The sequence below is a fragment of the Falco naumanni genome, chromosome 4 (genome assembly GCF_017639655.2).
Source record: "Falco naumanni isolate bFalNau1 chromosome 4, bFalNau1.pat, whole genome shotgun sequence".
Lineage (NCBI taxonomy): Eukaryota > Metazoa > Chordata > Aves > Falconiformes > Falconidae > Falco > Falco naumanni.
This window is the reverse complement of record NC_054057.1, coordinates 37,050,153-37,067,052: the sequence shown is the minus strand read 5'-3', so window position 1 is coordinate 37,067,052 and position 16,900 is coordinate 37,050,153. Positions and strand designations below refer to the sequence as shown.

Sequence of the window (16,900 nt, the reverse complement as noted above, 5' to 3'; positions counted from 1 at the left end):
ATAACCTTGTTTATCAAAGGGGGCAAAAAAAAAATAATAAAAGCAATACAACTGATGGGTGTAAAATGAGGAATGATATATACTGTAATCTTGCCTTCCATGTATCAGTAAGTGGAAGGCAAATGACAGACAAAGACAATGCATTTAAATCTTTTAAAATTAACACTTGTTTCTATGGTGCTAATAAGCATGTGACATCTAGTGTCAGATAATTTTGAAGCAAAGAGAATGAGAACATTTAAGTGAATAATAATAGCATTTGTGCTTATTTCTACAACGTCCTTAGTATTTTGCTTAATGGATTTTTTTTTCATGTATTTTTTTCTTCCGTAGTTGGGTTTTATGAACTTCATGCAGGGGGTAAGTCACCTTCTCAAGCTGAGGACTAGGAAGAAAATTCCCAAATTTGTTCCATAGTTGTCCACAGACTGTTGGATTTTATTCTGTGGTATCTTGCCCTGAGCACTGTCAGAGAGAAAACACTGGATAGTGTCCAGAACTGTATGGCAGCTCTTATATAATCTGTTAAATAAATATCGCCGTGATTTTATTCCTTTTTTGCAACAGATTAGCTACGGCTAACATGGGTATTTATGATGGTGACTCTTCTGCTCAGCTACAGGCCTCACTGCAGCTGATTTTGTGTCTGTCCCTGGCTGGACTGCTGCTCGTAATCTTATAATGCGCTTAAAGACTAATCTGCGATGTCACATAATGTAAAGGTAGCTGCTGTTTTTATTTAATGCTGTCACACCTGCAGTGTATGTAACTATGTTTTGTAAAGGACTTTCACGGTTCCTTATAGTTTCTAGGGGCAGCACAAAGTTTTGGTTCTGTTGTAAAAACCTTTGTGGCTTTGGAGTCTGGTTAGCTTTGCAGTCATTTCTCTCTAGAGTTTTCATCCAGAAACTGAAATCTGTTTGGAAGCTTGAGCTAACTAACAGTTTTTAAGATTCCTGTGTCTGGTGGCTCATTGGAGGCCTCATTAGTAGGAATGACTTGTATTCTGCTCTAAAGAGCACTTAATGATTTTTACAGTAAGCTGAAGCTTTATTTGTGTGGTTTTGATGAGGATGTTTTTGTTGGTTAGGAGTAAAGACAGAAAATATGCATCTGGTTTTAGAGTCTGATGCCGTGTTGTTTTGTGTGACTTGGAACACACACTTTTACCATTTCTGTATACGCAGAAATGTCACTAGTCACAGCCAACCAAGAACGGTCCATCAATAAAGTGTGCTCAGCTTCTCCAAAGATGGAAGATGAAAGGAGCAGAATCTTTAGGAATACACAAATACTAGGCATACTCGCACAAAAATTGGGTCAAGGAACATTTGGAGGAAATACTGTGTTTCATGAAGGACTGAGAGCCATTACAGCAGAATGAAAGCACAACTTGCCTAAACCAAAACAAAGAAGATTTCAGCAAGGACAAACTAGTGCTGAACCATATAGCATTCATAGCAATTGCAACAATGTCATGCCTTTGAAAGAAAAAGTAATCACTCAAATTTATTTTTTTTTACATGCAATTCATCCATGGTAAGCAATAAAGTAGTCCAGAAATGAGAAATCAGGACAAATTAGGTTAGATTTTTATAGAAATAAAGGTATATGGTAAGGTGCTGGGAAGGGTGTGCATGTGCTTACGTTTCTGTGTCTGGTTATGCATATGTTCACTGATTTTCTAGAATACCCAGGGTGTTGAAAAAAAAAATTGCCAACAGAAAAACCAGAAAACAATGTTGCTAATTTTCTGTCTTTAATATACAATACTTACTGCATTTGTATTTATTTTACATTTTTAGATAAAAGAAAAAATATAGCTAGAAAGGTGAAGTAAACCTCAGGAAAGCAGTTTTAAATACAAAAGTAATATTTTGCCTTTTCACTTTCCAATAATTTGGGAATGACTAAAAAGAACTTGAGACCGTGAAAATTTTTATTATATTGATTTTCATATTGAACCATCAGCACCCAACAATAAATACACATCTTTGCTTTTCTTGCACTGCCAGCAGCAAAACGTTCAGTTCCAAAGGACTGTAATTCTGATATAATACAATATTGATAACCTTCTGTGTGCCTTAATTTAATTTCTCTGTATTGACACATGATTATTTTTTGCAGTCAACCATCTTTACAAACTTGTAAAAGCTAAAGAATATGTTATATGGTAAGGTGCATGCTCCGGTGAACTTCAATGCAGTCAATGTAAAGTAGCCCCAGCTGAGGGTGTTCTTAAAGCAGAAAGCCCTGTAGAGTGAAATTTGGGACACAGAGCAGGCATGCAGTTAGATCAAAGGGCTTTGAAAGCTTGCAAAGGGAGCTCTAGAGTTTCCAAATTGTTTGCATTACTTCCCAGCCATTCTGTACAGCAGAAACATACTTTTTTCCAATGCATATATGGTAATCGGCAGCTGTGCAAGAAGGGGAGAGAGGCTGCAAGATTTCATGTACAGTGATGGTGCAATGCTTTTATATACCACAGTTTGCATGTTGTAGCCCCTTTATGTCACACTGATGACTAAAAGGTAAATCATTATATGTGAGTAACAATTCAAGAAATCACTATTACATCTTTCTGTACCCCTGTAGGTGATAGTGCGTTTCACACATAGGTGATTTTAATGCTGAATGCGAAGAATGTGAAGAACACTGAACAGTTAACTATTAAGCACACAGAATAAACAAAATGATGCACCTTTAAAAGAAACAGTAACACATGCACCTTTTCATGTTTGTACCCTGATTAAAAGAACATCATGACTTTCAAGTATGAAGTGATACAGTGAAATCATGTCCTGTGAATAGGATTCAATGGTATCTAGGTAGTACAGTCTGCACCGTAGGTAACTTTCCATCTTGCAAAATAAAATCCCACCGCGTAAGTAGGTAAAGTGACTTGAAATGATAAAACTTGACATGCCAGCTGTTTTGCTGGTATAAGCTGATACAATGCTGTAGAAGTCAACAGGACTATGCTGATTTTCATCAGCTTTCATGCCCTAAGGTGAATGCAAAAAAAATATTTGACACTGCTTTGCATGTTTTCCTTGAATTATCAAATCCTAGACACCTCCAGAGCACACGATATTTTATGACAAAAAAGGGGGAAAAAAAGAGAAAAAGTAACCCAAACAGCTTTACAGGCTGTTTTAACCTTCTGAAATTTTTTTGTGTGTTATATTTTGCAAAACCATACTGAGAAATAAAGGTACCAGATGGATTTTGATTTGCCAATGGATATTGGTCTGATGTAGTATCAATTAACAAAGCTACTCTGGATGTGTCTTAGAAGCTGTCCTTGCTGTTCATAGTATTCTGTAAACCTGAAAACACAAGTTTTAATAATGCCTTTTGAGAACATACCTCATCTTGCAGATTCTGAAACCAGTATGCTGTGAGAGTTACAAACAGGCTTAACTTTGTATGTCTTCTGTTAACTTCAGTGGGATTTGTGACATGTAAGATAGGCACACATGGAGTGTCTGGAGCAGTAAGAACTGAATCTTATTTCTGATACATTACTATACCTGCATCATGCTTTTCTCCACATATCCCAATGCCCCTAAGAAGTGCACTTCTGAACTTTTGTTTAACAAAGTAACGAATAGAAATTTTGAGAGAAATAATGTAACTAGAGTTAAGATTTTTATCACACATTACCATTTATATAGTATTCTTGCTGATTTACTAAGCTTAACTACCTTTATATAGACCTGAGCTGCCTGACACTGAAATTTGTAGACTTACAAGGTCAAATTCTTGGTTTAATTTAACTGTAGTCAGTGAAATTACAACAAGAGTAAATTATGCTAAATGATTTAAAATACTTTGAAACCCCAATCCTATTTTATGCAATTTTCCATGCACAAAAAAAAAAAAATAAAATACTGAATTTCGCTGCCTCTATGCTTTTCTTTAGCCAACAATCTTACTTAAAGCCCAGATGGGCAACTTTATCATTGAAAAAAACTTTCTTCAGTTACAAGATGCCACACAAACTTGGCCCCTGGCTTCAGCAACTGGAATCGACACATACCTGCTGGACTGCTATGAACAATATCAAGCCAATGGCAGCCTATGTAATGTTTTCTATTTTTAATTTTTCAGACAACATTCCCCCAGTATGTGTAAAATTAGCTCTACAATAGCATTTCAAAGTAATCTGCTTATTCCTTTACATATTAAAACAAACAAAAATACCCTAAAGCATAAAAAGTACTATATCTGAACACACATACTACTCTAGTTGCAAAACTCAATGTACAGTATGAAGCTTACTTATAATTTTTTTTGACTGATCTAGCTTTCTGCCTCTCTATGAAACTAGCTTCACTTCAACAACCAAAATGTATACTAAATGCAAATAAACAATAAAGCAGCAAGACTCGACACGTTTTTTGGCAACTACCCTCTCACAGGACTAGTGTGTTTTCATAAGAAATAATATACTGAATTATAATAGCAATAATTTAGGTTAATGTCAAATAACTTGCAGATAAATGTGCCCACATCTTCAATAAACACTGACACCATTTACTGGTGTCCTGGTGCTGTTATTAACCATGTGTCCTCACAACTACAGTCAATTACTAAAGGAAAGCCTTTTTCTGCAAGTACCTTTGTGAGCAACTATAGTCACATGAGTAACCCCTCTCAGCTCTGTGGGACTGCTCAGGTGAGGTACAGTATTCATGTGCTTGCATACTGAGGCCTTCAGACTGAAGAGTATCAAGCTAGTGAGGAAATACAAATACACACTGTTACACAGAAAGTAGAAGACATACAGATGAAAGCACCCTGTGATGCTTCCAAGAGTTATAATATAAACACCATTTCCAAAGTATAGTTCAACTTCTAAGACATCATTCTGAGGGTGTAATTTTTCTTTAACTAGAGCATTCAAAGACATTATACTTTTAAAGCTGTTCAAAGTAATGCAGCTAAATAATACATTAAAAATAAAACCCATATGAGATTCAATGGCAGATATAGACCACGTAAATGAACTGGAATGAAACGGACCATAAATACATTAATATGAATGCCGAAAAGAATTTACAAAGAAATTAAAGACTGAAAGGAAAGAATAAACAGGTGCCTGTGGGCTTGGTTTCAGTGCCAAAATCATACAGCTTTATGTAGAAAATAGATTCTAGCAGAAAAATAAATGGCATCTTTATATTTTCTCTATCTTAAGTATCTTAAAATGTATTTCTTACTTTAACAGAAGTGACTGCCTTGCCTGTGAAAGATGCCTGGCTAAGAATCCCCGAGACTCTTTCAGGCACTGTTTCAATTGGAACCAGCTCTCACTTCTTACTGAAAAGCACTGCCATAATGTAGACTTTTGCCTACATTGTTGTGACTCTAAGTGGGTTGTAGGAGGGGAGTTCAGTCTCTAGGAAAAGAGGTTTTGGACACTGTGGAGAATGTTATTTAACAGTGCTGAATGCAAGGAAGGTGTCATGGGTATCGAATTCTATTTGTTGGAATCTAAACAGAGACAACTGGTTCACTTAATATTGACCACCAGAGAGCAATCAGAAATTTTAGACAGTGCTGGCCTGCTCTGGTTTTGAGCTGCTAAACTAATTCTTTTCTGTTCAACTTATGCACAATAGGAAGGTGAATAGTGGTGGTGGAGATGAAATCAAACAAATCAAAACAAAATGAAGCTGGAAAACCACTGGTTGCTAGACACCTAGGGAGAAAAAGGAAAGGATGGATCCATCTTTGCAATTCCTTCAGCCTTTTAATTTCACGACACTGCAGTCCTTCTATCATGTTATGATAGGTAACTTCAGTTCAAAATGTTCATGGCAAAAACTTTCAGATAAGCGCATCCCTGCTGAGCTTATGTAAGTCACCTTGTACAGCCTTATATCCACAAACTTCTTGCCAGCATCCAGTTTTTTATGTACTTTTTGTTGTAGTTGCAACCCAGTTACAGCCACCTTTGTTGCAAAGGACTCCGAGATAAAGTCCCTGCAAGAAATCACGATGGATTTTGGGTTTTGCTGGGAAAAAGATTGAGAAGCACTTCTTATTTACTTAGCACTCTGCAGACCCAGGCTATATTTTGAACTGTGTGGGATTTTTTTCTATCACCAGTGAAGAATGATTGAGATACATCATCATCCACCTGGAATAAAACATCTTGTCTTTTCCCACAGCATGTCCAGAATTCAGTCATCAGAGAGCTTTCTTAGAGCACTTCTGACAATGCTGCTGTTTAAAATGCAAAACAGTCAACTGTCATAGAAACAGTAAGCATACTGTCCCCTCTAGATTCTAGAAAGACTTTTCCTTGGGAGAATATATTGGGGGTTAAGGTCCTTGTGGCAGGGCTCTGTACTCAAAACTGCCATAGCAAAAAGCAAAGGAATGAGCTTGATTGCCTACATGTGCCCAAGTTGTCTTGAGAAATGGGGACTTTCATATAAGGAAGAATTGTTATATGGTTGCTCTGCCTCATGCTGGGAGGAAATCTCTCCCTGGGAATAGTGGTCTTGGGGAAGGGGAATAGAAGGGGGGTAAGCAGTAGGAGGCTGGCATTGCTAGTCGTGTTTGCCTTCATAACAGAAACGTCACTGGCTGCTCTTGTAAACATGTACATCGCAGACAGTTGTCCAGGGATCTTTGATCCTTCGTAAATAATCTTCTGAATCAAAAATTGTTTTGGCGGATCAAACACATTATGTTCAATGTAATTTATTCTAGCTCATCTCTTCACTTGAACCAAAAAATGTCAAAGTAGCACACACCTTGCCATACTCTACAGTTCCTAATGAGAAGCAAGGAAAAACTATAGTATAAATCACTGGCTGACTGCAGACTTGGGGGGCTGCAGAATCACAAGGTAGCAATTTTGCTCACAGCTTCTTAAGTCTCTGTGGAAGTATCAGCAGGGTCAGATACAAGTGACAGGTAATTAAGTGTCACTGCAGTGGGAGGAAGCGGGGTGCTGAAGGACTGTTGAGGAGGGGACTCCCCAGGGCTTCTTTCACAGTGTCACAGTAGGATGATCAGGGATAAGGAAAGGACAGCTTGAGTGGCTGGGTGATCTGTCACTGTATGTATTTAACAAATGCCAGAGAACTACTGCGTAGAATTAGAGGTTTCCAATCCCTGGAACTGTGAAATTTGCCTCTGTGCCAAGCCTAGCTGCTCACGCCTAATGGAAGGACCAAAATTAGCCGCTCTGTGCCAACACTTACCCAGCCACCCACACACGTGGACTAAACACAACAAAATGGCAAACACGCCGTATATTCTGTAATTTTGGAATATGCGTGTATTGTGGCATCACAATAATTAATGGTAGCTCTCAGATTGGCACTGCAGCTCAGAAAGCTCCATTCCTGCTGTTCAACCTACAAACAGACTTTTTTTTTTCCATGGCAGATGGTTTCTGCAGTATTTCTTATACTGGGTGTCAGGCAGATTTGCTAGGGTCTCAGACTTGCTCCTGTAAGATGGTAAACCACCTGGACAAATCCAGCAAAACTTGCATGTGGATAATCTTATCAAAATCCAGGTGCTCAAAAACATGCTGTTTTGGATTGCCAAAGGATTTTCCATTTGTGGCAGGAGTCAGCTCCCAATGCATGATGATACGGCACACTAATGGACGCTGTTAGTGACTCTCCTGTACATTCTCCATGTCTGCAGATGAACTAAAGGCAGTGTCTGCGTGGCCAGCTTAATTGCTCTCAAGCTGTCTTGTAAGACTTTTTTAAAGTATCTACACAGAAAAACTTCTAGCTTCTGCAAAATCTGATTTAAAAAATAGAGCTGTTGCTATGTTGAAAAACTGCACTGGAACTCATGACTTGAGTTGGCATAATAAGTATCTGGAACTAAAATCCTATGCAAGAGTCTTGCTTTATCATCTTATGCTTATGAAACTGACAAGAGAAAACAAAACACGTGGAAAAAAAGTCTTCCCCCTACACTTATACGTAACTTTTCCACATACTCAAATTCACTTGCCAAAGTTGTCCCGAACTCTCCTAAATCTCTGCCCATTTTCCCTGTCTTTTCAGCACTTCACAACTTTCCTCCCTCACCTAGCTACTCAAAATTGATCCTAACATTCAAGAAAAGGCTGAGGATTTGCACAACATGACATACATATGAAACATAAAGGCTGCATATTGTAGAAAGTTAATTACAAACTCTGCAGAAGTAATGGCATGAAGGAACCTGACAGTATGAAAATTCATTTTCCATTCAGTGGCAGAGACAGTGCTCTTTGGCTGGGTTTAAAGTGAGCATGTCAATGGGAGCAAGTATCCGTTTAAATATTAGAAAATGTGTTTTTTTCTGGCATGTGGATGGGTTTAAGGTGCAAATACGGAAAGCTAAATAATGCAGATGCAAATTTAGTTTGCTCAAAAATGGACAGCTAGCTTGACAGCTTTCCAGCATATCCACGTAGACATCACTAAAGTAAATCAAAAGTTAAACATCACCTGTTTTCCCTCCTCTTTTTAGCCAAACAGTATAGGTTGCTTTAGTGCAAATGAACATTAAAATGGCAGTTAGAGTAAGTTCATACTTGGGTGCTTTTCTTCCATAAAACCCTGTGAACTTTTCAAGGTCAGTGAAAAAGTATCTGTTTCAATGCACTTTTAACACACATTGTTTGTATTTACATTTTTTCATGTTATAAATACCCTCCTTTTCACTTATCCCAACAGTATTTTCCCAATAGTTCCTTAGAGTTTGTTGTTTTAAAAAGAAGGCAATATCGTTTGTCTGATCTTTTTTGGAAAAAAAAAAACCCTACTCTACCACAATCACCCAGTATCAAAATATCCATAGCAGAATCTCTCACTGACATTGGGCTGGAAGAAGCCCACTAATATATTCTAACACAGATAAAACATTTAATCTGAAGGAAAATATGCCATATGGTTAGGGAGTTTTGGTTTATCTTAGCTGTTTTGCACAGTCTTTCAATGAAGGCTGGAAATTCGAATATTGCAGAGGCTCTCAAAGTACTTTATGTAAGTCAAAGCAAAATTTCCACTAACTTTACTCACAGCAGCCTTGGGCTTTTCTGCTTTTAAAAGCATTTAAGCATGGTGCTGGGTAATTTCAGCTTCCGCTGAACACATAGAGAACTGATGGTATCTACTTGGCCTTGCAGAATCATTTTTGAGAAGTGTCTATTTGATTCAGTTCTGTTTGGGTGCCTATCACTGTATGAATTAAAAAAGTATACAAAAATTTTCAGGAACATTTTAAAATGGAAAAATATATCAGTTTCAAAATTCTGTTACAGCTAAAGAATGATTTTTATCTGGGTTCTACAAGAACCTAATGAGCCATTTCTATTATCTGTGCACACTATGCCGAAGTGTTTTCTATGGTTCTAATATACCACAATAGTGTATATAGTGCATATCAGTATGCAATACTTGCTAAGCATCAAACTAAAGGGAAGAAATAACCCTTGGTAAAAGTATATTTGTCAGTTCACATGTCCATATCTTCCTTCTTTTAATGGCCTAGTTTATTTAAAATGATAAGAAAGCTTCTTATTGCTTTACCTAAATTATTGGCATTTGATGCTCTAGCCTGGTCCAGAAACCAGAATTATGTTACAGCCACTACCTAACAATTTCCAAAACAAAGGGATGTAATAAAATAAACAGCTCAAAAATAAAGCTCCTGTTTGAATTGTACAGATGGTTAGACTGTTAATTCTGTAATTGTGTTTTTGCACACCTGAACTGTACTTGGACCATCCACCACCCCCCCACCCCCAGATATGAAAATGAAACCTGGAAGATTAAACACATAAAAACCCATTTAGGTTTCTAGACACTGTTTCTGAACCTTTAAGCAATCTGTATACTGCGATACTTGGTAATGAAAAAGAAGCAAAAGTGATAGCTTATTGACAGTCAGTTACCGAAGATTTCAGTATACATGTTATTGTTCTCTGTGAAAGTAAAAATACATTTCTTGAATTTTCCTACATTGCTGCAGTCTGGAGAAATGTTTTATTCTAATATACTAATTTCAAGAAAATAATTTACACATTAAGAGAGTGTGAAATCCTATTAACATAAAAAAAGATCTTGATATTTAGAAGCAGTTTTGTAGCAATAAAATAAATACGTTCGGTTCCTAAGTGTGTGAGCAATTCAAGCTTCAAGCATAACACAATAAAATCACTCTAATAGCCTAGTATCTTCTAATTCACATTGTAGATAAAAATCAATCTATTCCTGAAACTATTGCATATGAAAAATACTAGAGAAGTGGTTCTGTAAAACAGAGTTCTTAGAATAAACTTCCTCATTATTCAACTGCATCTTATACATTAACATAGTTAATTTACGTGGTCTTTAAACTAAACTATGTGGTTTATGATTCATATACATATTTGACAACTGATGTGTTTTCAGTTGTGAGTCAGAGAAGTGCTCCAAGTTTGTTGGCTAAAAGACCAAACCAGCATGTTTTCTCTTTATTTTCCACATTAAAGTTAGCTTAATACCTAACAGCAGAGAGAATCACATGTATAATAAAACATGCTCCTCAAAGTCAGTGAGTGAACCTGTAAAAGTAGTATGGCATGGTATTTTCTTCTTATGAGTGTAAAAACCACATAAGAGTTACGATGCTGGATACCATCTCCCATGCAGAACATGCTCAAATGCTACAGCCTACTGCTTCTTTGATGTGAAAGGCTCTATACACATAGCACCAAATTTCAATATTTTGCAAACATGAAATCCTCATTTTTTTGGTGTATTTTAGGACAGGAACAACAGTGAAAGGTACTCTAACATTTGCCATTGTGGAGTAATAGACTGAAAAAAACCCCTGGAGCCTATTCTTAGAATTTTACTTGGCACACAGAAGGCAACATAGGTGTATGCAAAACTAAGGCTAAGGAATGAGGTGCACAAAGAAATTATTTTTTAATCATTGGTTCTGGGCTGCCAGACTACAAGAAGCAACACTCGGTAATAGGGATGTAGGGGGCACCTACACTGTGTAGCTATTGAAAATCTGGAAGAATCTTGTTTGAAATAGCACCTGTGAGCATCACTGAAACCTGTTTCCATGAGGGAGCTTAAGGAGAAGAACTGGAGAGCTAGAGTGAGTGTGGAGACAGGATGAAGAGAAAAAAGGACTGCTCCAAATGGATTGCTATGATTCAGCAATTAGCACTTCACTAGCTGGCTTGGCTGATTTTTCTCCTTGGCTATTGGGTCTGTTTTTCCTGCAGAATTACGTAGTGGTGATAAAAAAAAGGTTGGTGGGAGACAGAATTTGCTCCTTCCATTACTTAGAACATCGTGTTCTCTGCTGAGAAGAGCACAGTGCCTGGTTGTGGGTGCTCTAGGAGCTGAATAGCTACATTTATTTTTAATATATTTTTTGTTATTCAGAGGTTTTCAGCTGCTGTTGAACTGCTCCTGTAGAACACATACATGCATAGTTATTGCTAAGAAGAATTGCGCTCTGGAGTCTTATTTAAAGGGTCTGTGAAGAGTTTTCATTACAGTCTGGAACGTGCGTGTGAAGGAGCACTTTCTTTTTCACATATACAATTCCTACATCCTACGCATACGGCAGTAATGAGTAAAGGCACTGAAATACTTGCGCTAGACCAGTGAAATAAAAAGAGCAAGGGCATGGGCTCGAGCACAGTCCCACAGTTGTCTGTACTGTCTAATTATCTGCATGATTCCTGGCACGATTTTAGCCAGCGCCAGCACTTTGCCCAGCCAGAAAACAGGCTTTCTCAGTTTAGTAGTGTAAGTGAAGCCCCACGGTTTGGCAGAGAAGACTGGAGTAAGAGAAAGCCTATAGCGTGTCAAATGGAATTTCTTCCTAAAGAGATTTTGAAAAGGAGGTAATTTGAAAAGTCATTGGTCCTTTGAATCTAGGCCCTTGTCACCACAAGGATCCCATTAGATAAATAATTTCCCTAACCCTGTTAAGACAGAACTTAGATTTCTTTTTTTTGTTCCTGCCATTCCCACTGGAAGGATGTTCCAGAATGTGACGACTAAACAGTCCTCCTCAAGCTGTTCTTCTGAATACCCCCATTTATAACCTGATCCTGTATTAGACAACATACAGCACCACGCTGCAGAAGCTCTGCTTCTGATTCTGTAAGCCAGCCCCTGCTTTTCTCTGTCGCTTTCTGAGCTCTTCCTTTGATACTGTTGATTGGGAAACACTGCTCCAGTAGTTAACACGTGATTTCTATATTCTCATTAGATTTTGGGCCAACACTAGCCTTTAGCCGAAAGTGTTCCCTTGACTCCCTTTTTCTTCTACCCTAATAATGTCCTACATTCAGCAATCATATTCTCTTCTAGCCTTTCCTTCACTAAGCTTAATACAACGAGCTCTTCTAACATGGAGCAGACGCACATTTCTAGCTGAGAGTTTTCAGTCTAATTTGAAAATACCTTCTCCTCCCCTACATTTTCACCCTATCTTAGTTGTTGGAGAGCTCTGGGAGAGTTCCCTGACAGCTACTGGAAAGCCACACCAGCCGAATGCCCTGGTGAAGTATGTATGATAGCTCATCACTAGGTAAAATGTGAAATTTTTAAAAAGTGCTGACCTGCATAGAAATTTTTTTTCATTGTTACTGTTAACAAGATCCTCCTGAATTTTGGCGCTGTTTATTGTTCTAATTAGTGTTTAAAAAAGGTTAGCAAAACCCCCTTCATTCTGGCCCATCCTCTTCTATGAATGTTAAAGCCTACTCACACTCGGGTCCACTGACCCATGGAGGAATAGGGCTGGGGCAACACCGGTGCAATGGGTTCACAGTTCCCTTTGGATGTAGGAACACAGGCAAGGCCAAGATTGGAGGCTTAGCTGCCGTGACTTCTCCCTGGCCTTCAGCTTGCCGCCCGTAGAGCTTTCAAAATTCTTGTGTTATGCATCTGTAGTATCTCTGTATCTGCAGATGCCTCGTGCGTGCTCTTGCCAGGTCTAATTTGCAGCTTGCCTGTTCATGCTGGTCGGTTTTGCATAGGCATCACTCTGGGCATGAAGAAAAGCGCAGGCCACTGCATGCATGCATGCAAGTGGTCCTTTGAAAATCTGGCTTATTTGAAACAGACCTAATTTAACCATACGTTGCATACTTATGTGTCTAACAGTAACAAAAAGCTTTATCCAAGAGACAGGTAAGATCCACTCGCTATCCTAGCAATGGACCATGTCCCAGACAGTGCAGATACCTGAAACAGAGTTAACAGTGAAGTTTGCCACAACAGCCAGTCTATCACAGGACTGAGAAGCCTGCCAGGGAGACGGCTACAAGTTCCCATGCCACAGCTGGAAAAATTACATTGCTCAACTCATTGCTAAGGCCCTGCTTCTGCCAAGCATGCTGGGAATGAGCATATACTGCTGGCTCACAAGCTAGACAACATGAAATAGAGACGAGGAAGAGAGAAGCCTAAGGGACTATCACAGGAGCAAACAAAGCTAGCTGCCTCACTTATCATCAGCTATACTGCAATAGTGTATATTTATGGTTTTATGGTAAGGCCTAACTCGTTGGACCAATACTTTCCCCCAAGTCATATCCAGGTAAATGCACTAAAGTCATGCTAGGGAACAGCTTTTATGGATTAAAAATATTTCTTTTTTTTCCAAGTACAGTATTAAAAAAATAAAAGCTTCTTTTAAAAATACTGAAAATATATTTTAGTTAAGGTAAAAATACTAAATATAAAATTTTAATGTAATATTTAAAATAACTGTGCTATAAAGGTGTGTGAATTGGTTAATTATTTTGACATTCAATAACGGCACATTAACCCTAGTGAAGAAACATGTGCCCGTATACCCACATGGTGGTTTAGGAGAGAAGCTCATGCATTTCTGCATAGAAAACAAATCTGCTTAATAAATGACGTCTGAGGGATTTTGAGACAGTAATGTTCATGCATTTGTGATGCATGGAGGGGCAGGGGGTGTTTCAGGTAAGGCAGCGCAGTATACAGCATACAATTCAGCACAAATACGTATCTGTGCTTATTACAGGTATAGGATTCTCTGCTTCTGAACTGGAAGTATTTTTTCTATTTTCCTTTTTGGTTGATAATAAGAACAGGATGAAGGTGAAAATCTGTATTGATTTGCATTGGCTCTGCTCATGTCTTTCAAGCTGCATATCAGAAAAATTGGAATGAGATAAAGAAAATATGCTTGCAGCTGTTTCCAGGGGGGAAATGATGGGTTAGATGATGGGCTAAAATGTGTCTGGATTTCAGCACAAACTGAAAGAGTCTTTAAGAAAAGGACTCTAGAAGTTTTTTAAAACACTTGTTTGTTGCAACATGCACATAAACGTAGCTAGATAATAACTCGTTTGTGTATGAAAAAACCTAAATTTTGAGACATTTATTATGATCACCATCATCATTGTTATTTTTATAGAGCAATGAAATGATAAAATAATCCATCCAAGTTTACAAGTGGGGAAGCACCTGCATATATGCTATAAAAGAACAGTAGCTGGATGTATTAATGTGTGTATCAGCTAACTGCAGGTTGCAGAGATCTGATATTTCAATGCCATTCTTTAAGTATCACTGTAAAAGATCACATCATCATCATCACAATAATAATCATAATAATAATAATAATAATAATTAAAAAAGTACCAAATCATGCTTCAGCAGCTAGAGAGAGAGAGATTGCATCATGTTTTGGCAGTGACTTGATCATCCTACTCCACACTGGCAGCATTCAATATTAAAAGGATAAAATGGCAGCAAAACCGGTCAGCAGCTTCTCTTTGTCTGGAGTTCTCCCAGGTAGATAAACAAAACAAGAACAAAACAAACATAAAGCTGCAATGGGAGCAGGTCAAAGCCCTGGCCTTTGTGTTGCTCTGATGAAAGTAAACTAGATTGAATTCCTTGGATAAGCACATCACAATCCCAAAATAAAAGATAAGTGCATAAAACCTCCAAATAAGGATCTTCGCTAGAACAGCTATGTGGTTTGTATGGGACAGTGGCCTTGTCAGCTACACGTCTTGTTCATTTACGGTTCATCTTCAGTCAGCATTAAGATGCATTCACCTCACTGGAGTTTTGGCTGGATGACATATGAGAGTCCAGATTCTCCTTGCATTTCTCCAGATCATGGAAATACGGGTGAGAGAGGGCAACGTAAGCAGACATTCTCTTGGCTGGATTGAACGCTAAGCATTTCTGTAAGTATGAAAAGAAGTTGGTTTTAACTAAAACATACAGTTAACAGTGCTAACTGCATATGTACACTAATGCCTGCCCCTTTAATTTATGATCCGTATGAGACACCACAGGGTCTCAGTAGGTGCTGCATGATAGGATGACCATTCATATTAAAACAAGCAGTGGGGTCATGGTATATGAATATGGCATCCTCAAAGCTAATAGAAAATAACAAGTTAGAAAATTCAAGTATTCATAGTTTAGGAAATCCCAGAATTCAGGTTTTGCTGAATTCACATGCACAGGACATGTGTCTAACAGATTCCAGAGAGGAACTATCAACAAAAAACTTGTGAATCCCCTTAGCGTTCAATGCGCTGTTCTTTTGTGGTTATACAAATATGGACAGCATCATAAAGTATATGTTCATTCCTAGGCTCAGCATTTCTATAGGTGTTGGGTCTCTGACTATAGCCTTTGTATGCTAATGTTTTGCATTCAGTTTCTCCCTCTTCTAGTTGTATTTTGCTTGCTTTCTTTCCAGATCCTTATCCCAGCCTTTGTCCAGTCAGCACTGAAATCTCTCCCATAGCCTTGTATTTTACACTTTGTTCTTCTCATCTCCTTTAATCTCCAAATAATATTCTTCCTACTATCCTTGTCTAACCACTCCCTACTCCCACCTTCTTTTCTTGTATAAGAATTTCTATCCTTTAACTTCTGAAACTTAATTCAGTGACTTCCAGTTCTACTCTCGCCTTTTATCTGTGGCTCCCAGTCCTCATCTCTTCACCTAACAGGAACAGCTTCCCTTCCCACCTCACCTTCTAGGTATGGATATTTGTCTTCTTCCTCCTTCCCATCATGCCTGACACTCACTGAACTCTCTGCCATATTTTATTCCTTGTTGTTCCCAGAATCTAATTCTTGTCCCACATGTAGCTTCCACTTCCAGGCTGCTTGCAAGCACAACAGATGCATTCCTTCCCTGTCCTTTCAAGTGTTCAGATGTAGTCCAGCTTACCACAGCTGTGAGCTGCAGTCATAAGGACAATTGTGGATGATCTGCTGTTCTGTAGAGATAACATTGGCCAGAGATAGCAGTTCCTGAAGGGATGCAGCAAGTCTTTCACCAATTGCACTGAGTCCACTCTGCTGAGCCCATGTGACCCAAGGTCTTTTAAAGGCTTCCAGAGAACAAATTTAGCTAGACTTGAACAAGCATGGCAAAAGGCAAACTGAGGCAAGGCCATTCCCTATATTCTATTCCAAGACTGAACTTTAGGGCTGGGGTTTATAGCATATCTATAAAAATGACTGAAATAATTTAATTTAATTCAGTGTTACCAATTGTACCAGCACAATGTTTGCTTCTGTTCAATCCTGCCATTTGTAAGAGGCAACAATTGCTGGATTCCAAATCTCAAGTTTTCAGTATTCAGATGTAATCTGCCTCTACAGCCTATTTTCTGCTTTGCACTGGGTCGACTACATAATGAAAAATGGTAGATCAGTTTTTGAACTCATGTCAGGCTTATACTATAAGAATGGCTAAGTCAGTGGCACAGCAGTGAGGATCTAAGCCTAAGGTCTACAGACAGGTCAAACAGGTACTTCTCTGACAGTTTCCTAGTCTCTGTTCTCAGCTCTGAAGCCAAAGGTGGTGTCTTTGTGCTGATGTTTCACACATT

The 16,900-nt window shown here is 38.3% G+C and overlaps 1 protein-coding gene across 4 annotated transcripts in view; it reads right to left on the bottom strand.

Annotated features, from left to right (window-relative positions):
- Positions 1-1,921: 1,921 nt before the first annotated feature.
- Positions 1,922-16,900, bottom strand: part of CDK6 (cyclin dependent kinase 6) — a 147,208-nt gene continuing 132,229 nt past the window's right edge. For all 4 annotated transcript variants that reach the window (XM_040593820.1, XM_040593816.1, XM_040593818.1 and 1 more), the window contains exon 8: positions 1,922-15,227. In XM_040593820.1, coding sequence (XP_040449754.1) covers positions 15,081-15,227 — 147 coding nt within the window. In that variant the 3' untranslated portion in view covers positions 1,922-15,080. The remainder of the gene's footprint in view (positions 15,228-16,900) is intronic.